Source organism: Asparagus officinalis, chromosome 7 (assembly GCF_001876935.1).
Source record: "Asparagus officinalis chromosome 7, Aspof.V1, whole genome shotgun sequence".
Lineage (NCBI taxonomy): Eukaryota > Viridiplantae > Streptophyta > Magnoliopsida > Asparagales > Asparagaceae > Asparagus > Asparagus officinalis.
The window spans coordinates 124,466,545-124,476,631 of NC_033800.1; the positions used below are offsets into that span (position 1 = coordinate 124,466,545).

At 31.6% G+C, this 10,087-nt stretch overlaps 1 protein-coding gene across 1 annotated transcript; it reads right to left on the reverse strand.

Annotated features, from left to right (window-relative positions):
• Positions 226–8,244, reverse strand: LOC109850675 (26S proteasome non-ATPase regulatory subunit 10). The gene is made up of 5 exons (XM_020420731.1): positions 7,987–8,244; positions 7,766–7,898; positions 2,552–2,676; positions 2,326–2,472; positions 226–627 (listed from the first exon to the last, which is right to left on the reverse strand). Exons 1-5 carry the CDS (start codon positions 8,167–8,169, stop codon positions 493–495), a joined length of 723 nt encoding a protein of 240 aa, XP_020276320.1. The 5' UTR covers positions 8,170–8,244; the 3' UTR covers positions 226–492.

Consider the following 10,087-nt stretch of genomic DNA (forward strand, 5'->3'; position numbering starts at 1 on the left):
TTCCGACCGAAACATATAACCAATTTAAAACCAATTCATCACTTGTACAAGGACGTTAGATTTTGAGCGGAGGGCTGCATCACAATAACAATCTATACTATTGTTTAAGAAAAACCACCCAGTTTGTTTGTATGTCAATTTTTCATAAATTTCAGAAATGCCCTCTCATTTTAAAATCAAAATAAATACCTTCACACTTGCAAAAAAAAAAAAATGCTCTCACCATCGTAAAAATCAAACAAAAATGCCTTCAATTTTTTGTGTCACGCTCGCATCCTGGGCACCGAAAATACTAGTACTAATAAAAAAAGAACCGTCAACATATCAGCAAAGGGGGGCAAAAAACAAAAAAAAAGAGTAATATGCTGGTCAGCACCATGAGAGGGTTGATACTCAGTTAACATGTTTACAACTTCTTCAACACTCCTTCAACAAACTTATGTTAACCCTGCCCTTATCATCTTTTCCAGTATTATCATCAGCAGAGTACCTTTAGGCTTCAAGCACTGCTTTGGCAACATCAATCAGAATAGGTCGCAAGTCATCTGAGGCTCGGCCTAACACAGTGTATCCCTCCTTGTCTTGAACATCAACACTGGCCCCGTGTCTAATTAAAAGAAGAGCAACCTGCACCATTAAAAATTTTTTTAATTAAATTGTGGTTAATAAGGTTGTGATTGAGGAGTATAGAACCAACACTAGTACAATACGCTGTAACATCAACATGTAACCGTCAATACAACAATAGGTACAAGTTCCGTAAAGACGGTAACTTAGCTGGATGCCAGGGGATGTGTACGTGATCGGTTGAAATAGCCGACATTGTTTCGTCAAATGAAATTGATAAGAATTCAAATAATGTATATGGGATGAGTAGTTCAACATCAGACACTTATTGATATGGTGGGAACTCATTTGTAGCTACTCCATCAGCAGCTACATGCTAATTCCATTACATTTAAGGCTGTAAACCGTGTAACTAATATCATTTTTTATATCTTCCCTAGAAAAGGTAAATTTCACAACCCCACCTCCACCAAGTTCGACCATTTTTGAGATAACCCCCTAACTATTTTAGTAGGTATAAACACCAAGGAAAAAGAAGTTTTTTATACCATCTTTTATATATCCCCCAAAAAGCTAAATTTCACAACCCAACCCCCATCATGTTTGGCTGTTTTTGAGAAAGCACCCCTAAGTTTGAGTGGTTTTTCACATAACCCCCTTGAAGATGTTCTATTCCACTAAACCCATTGGAGATTTTTCACTTTAACGTCTAAATTAGCACCCTCAAATCTAATTTGTCATGTTCCAAGCACATGATAAAGAAAGAAAAAAAAAAGGAGAAAACGCCACTCGGCCTAAAAACTAATGGAAACAGTAAAAAATAATAAATTGGTGATTTTTTTAGCATTGAGGGGGTATTTTCTTTCATTTTTTGGTTGTGTGATTGGCATGTGACATGTTAGACTTCTTGATGTCACTTGAGGAATTAAAGTGAAAAGTCATCAAGTAGACTAGTGTAAGAGAAGAAGTTCAAGGGATATATTTTAAAATCCTCATACACAACATTTGTTGTAAAAAGACCGCTAAAGCTCTGCTCAAACCCTCGCTTCACTATACCGTTTTTTAGGCGCTTTAGCCCCAACTGCAATATTTACATTGATCTATCACCTTCTCTCGTTCATGTTTATTGTTCTCATTAATATTTTAGCAACAAATACTTATTGTTTTATTTATTATGCAAATTCTGAATTTTTGTCCTTTTTCTATTTATAATGTCTGCTTGTTTTCAATTTTTGCAAATGAAAACTTGGTGATTTATGCTGCAGAATCTAAGTAAAGCCCACTAATTCAAAACTCTATTTTGTCACCTCCGGCGCCTTCACTTTCTCCAACACTGATACCCAACAATCAGCTATAGTTTCTCATTTACTAGGATAATTGCACAAAATAATTGGTTGTGAATGCACTATAAGAAGTCAGCTTTAAGTGGGTATAAATCTTTTGGCGAAAAGGCAAGCATGTTCCCTGGACCCACAGCTGCTATAGTTCATGTTCATTACATTATTTTGTAACCATTGCTTTACAAGCTGCAGTCTAGACATAGATTTTATTACTTTCGAGATTGCTCAATTAAAATATTTTAAGATTTTCTTGAATGAAGCAGCACTAGTCATAACTTGTTGAAGAGGAGCTCAGGCATCAAACCGAAAAGGCATGCAGGAGCTTTAATTTATATTCTTGATTCAGCACAAGTTTTGATCTTTCAGATTAAAGAATAAAAAGATTTGCTCCAATCAAAAGATTGCAGAGAAGATTTACCTCTCTGTTATCACATATCACTGCACTCATGAGAGGAGTTTGGCCTGCCCTATCAGTAGCATCAATCTCTGCTCCTTCCTCAATTAAAAGCTCACACAATTCCGCATTTCCTGTACTTGCTGCTCGATGCAATGGGGTGCACCCGACCTAAACGTAGTCCAGCAAGGAACCAAAAAGGTAAAGATTTATTTCAGTTCTAACTCAAGATATATGATATTATATTTACCTTATCTTTTTTATTAATCTTTGCACCATGCGATATCAAAGTTTCAGCTATTTTCACACGACCTTTGCTAGCAGCATAATGAAGTGCAGTTCGACCACCGTCGTTAGTTAAATTAATGTCTGCACCTGTTCATAAATATTTATTGTCAGACAATCAAACAATGAATTTCCATTTACTATAAAGATACTCACAAATTGTAATTGACAGGAAGAGAGACAAATGACTTTGAACACTGGTGCATTAGTAAATGAAAGGTATCAATAGAGCTAGTCATATTCTTAAGGGAAGAATATTTTTGCTGACGTTTCTAACAAAACAAAACTGTACTAAAATTATTCATGAACGTATTATGACCTATCTATAGTATTCTTGTAAAACAATAGTCACTGTCTACAGCAATGTTTTAAATATCAGCCGATAAACCGATATCGGCGATTTATCGGTTTTGAGGGCCTTCCGCTATGATAAGTTCGATTCTAAATCGGTTATCATTTTTGGATGTTTATCGCCGATAATGCAGCAATAAAATGAGTTATTAGCCGATACTACCGGCCCAAAAATCAGATTTATTGGCCTTTGATTTGAGTTTTGATTTCGGGCAGTAAGCACCTATTCAATGCACTTTAAACCCAACCCGACCTAAGTTTCTATAATTGTTTAGTGATCCTAAACATAATTATTTAATTTTTGGTATGCTTATATTTCATTAAGTATGGTTAGATTATATTTGGAAATATTATATTATGTATATCACCATCCAGTAATGTCACTCCCATAAATACTACTTATCCCAGATATATCCCCGATCCGCTATCAGATATGGATTTTGACCGTCCGATAAATCCCTGATAACCGATATTTGAAACCTTGGTCTGCAGTAATGCAACATGAGTCAGTCAGTCCTAAACTAGCCCCTCTGGAAAATAAACTATTATTGACGCCTTTATACTTTCCATGCTATTATCATAGCCACTTGTTTATAACTAAATGATCTCGTATGGAAATAGTTACATATAGGTATTTGATTTCATTTAAAAAATGGAGTTTCTAATGAAAAAGAGACATTGTTAAGCGTCCACTTTGAATAGTATTTCACAAATCATAATATTACAGCAATATACATACAACAACATTGAACATTAAGTTCTCAGACAAAGATATATATATCAAAATTTGAACCAAAGCTACTTTAATTCGCAAACAAAGACATTATGAATTGAGATTAAAATTTATGGCTGGATGTGTTAAATGCATGACATTTGTCATATGAAAAAATAATCATGTGTCTCTATCAAAAGATGACACTTGGACACCTAATCTTATCAGAAGATGACACATGAACATCTAATCATTTCTTTATCTAAGAATTATAAATCAAACTAAAAGCATCTATAATTAGAAAATTCTAATAATAAAACCCTCTTCTAATCCTCTTTATCTAACAATCCTTATCAAATTTAAACTATCCATAATTTTGAAAATTCTATTAATCAAAACTCTCCTTTATATAAAAGGGTCTTTTAAGATTACAACATTATCACTACTCCCTTCAAAATCCAAAAATTATAAACAATCCCCTAAAAATCTCAAAACAAACTGCCTCCAAGGTCCACACATTAGAAACAACCTCTTCATAAACATAAAATTCCAAATAGGTCCATTAAAAATTAGAAATTTGAAAATAATCTTTACGATTCAAAAATTACAAATAAATCTCTAAAAAATCAAAAAATTGTAAATAGTACCATAAAATTCAAAAAATTGTAAATTGCCCCTTATGAAATCCATAAATTACAAACAATCTATACTACTTACAAAAGAGAATACTCATCTCAAAACTTTTGGTTTCCTTTTTTACCCTCTCAATTTTTATAACTCACAATTATACCATTATTTATAAAGCTAATGATCCATAACCTCTCATTAATTATGCACCTCTTCATTTTCTCAAATTATTTGGTCATTCACTAGAATATATTAATAATTTATATGATACCAAAATTTATAACTATGTGATAATTTATTATAAAGAATTATTAGTTATATAAATTATTAGCAATTATTCTGCATAATTATAATTATTAAAAATATTATAAATAAGGGTAATTTCTTTATGTTAAAGAATATCACGTTGTTCGATAATTAATACCATCTTAGTAATAATAATATGGACGTTATAAGTTAAAAATACTTTTATTTTAGAAAATTAGTTTATATAAAGATATTTGGAATTTATGAGACATATACTTTTCTCTTCTTTTTACCAACATATTTGGTCATTCACTAGAATATATTAATAATTTATAACGATAATATAATTAATAAATATATTATAATTCAATATAAAAATTATTAATTGTAATTTGTAATGAATAGTAAAATTATTTACTTAATAAATTATCATACATAATTATAATTATTAATAATAGTATAAATAGGGATTGATTCTCTATATTGCAAGGAATATTACCTTTTTTGATATTATAATATTGTCTTAGTAATAAAAATTGGACGTTATGAATTAAAAATACTTTTATTTAGGAAAATTACTTTATATAAAAAAATTGGATTCTTGAGATTTATGAGACATGCACTTTTTGTTCGAAAGTAAATGTCTCATAAATTTTAAGGATCAAATATTTTTATATAAAGTATTTTTCATAAATAATAGTATTTTTAATTTATACAATCTAATTTTTTTTACTAAGATCATATTAATCATTGAACAAGGTAATATTCTTTACAACATAAAGTCATATAATATTAAAATATTGCCATTATTTAATAGATATTGTAATAAAATATGTACATAACATAAATATTTAATAATATAAATGGTTTACTTATTTCAATAGTGTTACTTAAACTAATGATTACATTATTATTTAATAATTATACTCTTAAATAAATTGTTTAATAATATAATAATAAGAAAATTTAAATAAGTATTAAATGTATGTTAATAATAGTATAAGTACTTATAATAGTATAACTTAAAAATTTTAATCATAGTGTAATAAAATAACTTTGTAAAATATTATAGATAATTTATTAAATAATATAATATTAAATATAAAAATATCGACACGCAAAGCACGTGCATTATAGTAGTACCTAAAAATCCAAAAAGTAAAAAAACTTCCTAAAACTCTAAAAATTATAAATAGCCCCCTAAAATTTTATGAACGAACCCATAAAAATTTTACAACCTTTCCCCTGAAAGTTTTGAAAATTACAAATATCTCATAGAAAATTTTACAAACAAACACTTGAAAATTTTACAATTAGCCCCATGAAAGTTTTGAAAATAATAACTACTCTGCTGAAAATTTTGAAATATTACAAACAACTCCCCATAAATTTTGCAAAGGCACTTGAAAGTTTCAAAAATTACAAACACCCATAAAAAATCTTAAAACTACAAATAACTCCATGAAAGTTGCAAACAACCCATAAGATTTAAAATTTACAAATAAACACTTACAAAATTTGAGAATTATAAATAATACGACAAAATTCAATAAATTCTAAACAGTGCCATTTAAATCTATAAATTACAAACAATATCTAAAACCAGAAATCGGACAATTTTAACCCACTAGAAGTCGGTCGCTTAATCAAACTTAAAGTGGTATATTAGGAGAAACCGGCCAAAATGATATGCGATAAATTCTTACTGAAATCGTATCGTCCATAATCCAAACCCGATATATCGGTGATAAATCAATAAAATCAACCGATTATGAAAACACTAATTATAATATATCATTTATGTGGGGATTCATGAGGTGGGAGGGTATAATAATCATTGGGAAAGTCCTATGTCCTTAATATTAAGGGATGGTGGAGCTACAATTACCATTTTGAGGGGTTAGAGGAAAGTCTTAATCTGATTCGTATCCCAATCCTGACAAAGCAATTATGAGCATTGATTGAAATCTCCCTGCATTGAGATCATAATCATTTTTAGTTTTTGAAAATTGAATTTTTTAGATTTGTAAAGGAGATTCATGGTTAAACTAGCTTAAAATTGTAATTTATCTTAGGGGGTATTAGTCAACTGGGACGTTTTTAATAGAAGTAGAACGTATGAGATAATTTTTTAAAGTAGGATATTTTAGTGGGATAATTGGGAGTAATTTTTTAAATCATGATATTTTAGTGGGACAATTGTTAATATAATTAAGGATAATTTTCAATAACCAATAAGCATATAAGTCATGATAGACATCATTTTGTCATCTCTCAATTGTAATTAATTTTTAATAAAACATGAATTTTATAATTTTTAAATGTAAATTAATTACACAATTCTAATATTTAATAAAAAATGAAAATAACATTAAATAGAAGGGTAAGAAGAGATGTGATCTAATCTATGGTGTGGTTTGAAGATGATGGAGGGTGTGGTTTGAAGATGATGGAGAAATGAAATACAAAAAATAGAAAAGCGAATAAGAAAGCTCTAGTTTTTTGCCATCTAGGTCCAATTTAAAACTTAGGGCAATTTGAGACACTAGAACTCTCTTTTCTATATAAATTTGACAAAAATGAGATAAATTTTACTATTATCCCACTTTTACTGTTTATCCAGTTTTAGTTGACTAACACTGTATAATTTTATCCTAGTTCTAGTTCCAAATGACTAACATTATAAAAATTTGTTCCACAAATTAGCCCAATTCTAATTTTAAGTTCCACTTGAGCCCTCCCCCAACAGAAAAACCCTACCACTCAAAATATCTACTTTAATTGATAAGAAAACTTTACTCTCTTCTTCTCATAATATAGGAAAAAGAAGTACTCATTGCCTCTTCCTTCATAAGCATTTAATGAATTAGTAATAAATGATCTGTAAGTTATAGTCTACAAAGAAATATAATCATCTCTTATTACACTAGTGTAGCTTGATGTATCCGAAGTTCAGTTTCGAGCCTTAGGTCAATCCCTTATTGAAAAAGGGCGTATAAACCAACATAGATGGACCAAAGAAACTCAAACAAACCGTGCGAGCATGGGCTTAATACTTGTTATGAGTTGAGATTAAACAATATTTATGGTTGGATATGCGATATTTTGGTTGCTAGATTCACAAAAACTCTTAAGTATCCTCAAAAATACACTTACTCAATGCCCATTTATCCAGTTAACAATATCTTTGCTTCATCATTTCAAATATCAAATCTTTCGCCCAAAACAATAAAAAAATCTCACCTTTCTCGATCAAAATCTCAACAATTTCCTCATGCCCACAGCTAGCAGCAGAGTGAATCGGAGCCCATCCTTCCTCATCTTTACTGTTGATTCCACTCACTGAAGGATCCACATCCGATATAATCCTGACCACCTATTCCATTTAAAACCACACAAATCTCAAAAAAACAAAAACAAAAATAACAGAAATTGGTAGAAGAATCGAGAGAACGACAAATTACCTCGGATTGGCCGGAGGCGGCGGCGACATGAAGGAGAGATCGGCCGTCGTCGTTGCGCAAGGATCGAACATTATTGAGTTGGTCGCCGGTGAGGGATTTGAAAAGAGAGGCGTCTCCTTTCTCTGCGGATTTGAAGAGCTCCTTGGGTTTTGGGAGATCGTCGATATCCATCTCTGTCGCCATGGCTGTCGATTTTGAGTGTTACTGTATTAGGGTTTCGGTTTTATGGGATCAGGGTTTTGGGTTCGTACCCAACTTAAAGAATTTTTACTGTGGACCTTCAATGTTGTATAATTTCAAATAAACTCATTTAGTGTTACTTACACATAAATACCCAAAAATATAAACTATTTTTAACTTTGATATCGAAACCTTTTTCCCCCAAAAATGCATAAAAGTTAAAAAAAAATTGAACTTTACACGTCTTAGAAAAACTTTTGGAGTTTTTGTTATGCATATAACCCAGATTTGACATTTTGACTAACCAGACCACATTACAACAACAGCTTGACTCGACCAACCAGGTAAGCATTTTAAGTTGATCAATTGTGGCACATCTGCACTTAACATACAATCCGGCCACTGTCTATGAAATTGACCTAAAAGTTTGGATATAGAGCTAAAGGTTCATAACAACTGAACTCATCAGCTTGGTTACTATGCCTACGCCCCAACTCGGTCTGGTTTTATAGTGATCTGCCTAATTGGAAATAATTGGTTCAAACCATATCACATCCTCCACATGCTATGTAAGGAGATATTAATTGGATACCCAATCTCTCTAGTTAGCACCTTCCGTAACTTAACAGATCCACAACACATACGTTGGATGTACTATTCTACGCCAATGACGTACCGCCATGTGGATTTACTTGCAAGCGAATTAAGAGCCATCACAACCTCAGCTGTTAGGATGGTGACAAATGTAGTGGCTCATTTGCCCTAGATAATATGTATAAACACCCCTCCTACCTAAGGTAAGATAGGACCTCAGTCAATTACAATGCTGGTCACTGCCAACCTTCATTCTATGATCCTTATCTTCTAAAACCTTAACTAGATTTACATGTTTTGACTACTTATTATCAAGAGTCTGATTTAGGCATCGGATGTGGCATTTGGTAGATAGCTCACCAATGTCGGTCTGACACATTTTCTGTGTACATCAGGTCATCATTAGCAAGACCTCACCATTAGACATCGAAGGAGATCATGTGACCCTCATCGTTGAGCCTAATGCTACAGATTTACTTCTATATATATATTGATTTTCAACTTCAACATTTGGCATCGGGCCAAGCTTTGATCAACTTTGAAAGATGTCTAATATCGGTGACATTGCCGATGACAAATCACCTATTCTTGGTAGCAGCTTGGGGACAACTTTGTCTTAGATGCGATTAGACTAAGTGGCAGCTATAGTTGCTAACGTCATCGAGGAGAATATCAAGAAAGCCCTACAAAAGATGGACACAGTCCTAATCCCCAATGTCACGTGTGGTGTCCCAATTTCACATGACAAGTGCGTGACTAGGCTAGGCAGCGTATGCAATTGGGCCATAATCCAACTAAAGGCATATACTTAAGCCTACACATACATTACAATAACCCTAACCAAAAAAATATCACATAATAATACATGATCATAAATACGGAAAAAGATAATATACATCAAAAGCAAGTACATAGCAACAAATACTCAATGAAAGCAATAATACACAGAACTTGAAATAGTCAACAAAGCCCTACAGATAATAGAATAACACATAAAGATATCACAAGTCTGATACTAATGTCATCCACATAATAACATTACAATAACCCTAACCAAAAAAATATCACATAATAATACATGATCATAAATACGGAAAAAGATAATATACATCAAAAGCAAGTACATAGCAACAAATACTCAATGAAAGCAATAATACACAGAACTTGAAATAGTCAACAAAGCCCTACAGATAATAGAATAACACATAAAGATATCACAAGTCTGATACTAATGTCATCCACATAATAAAGTCAACAAAGCCCTACAGATAATAGAATAACACATAAAGATATCACAAGTCTGATACTAATGTCATCCACATAATAA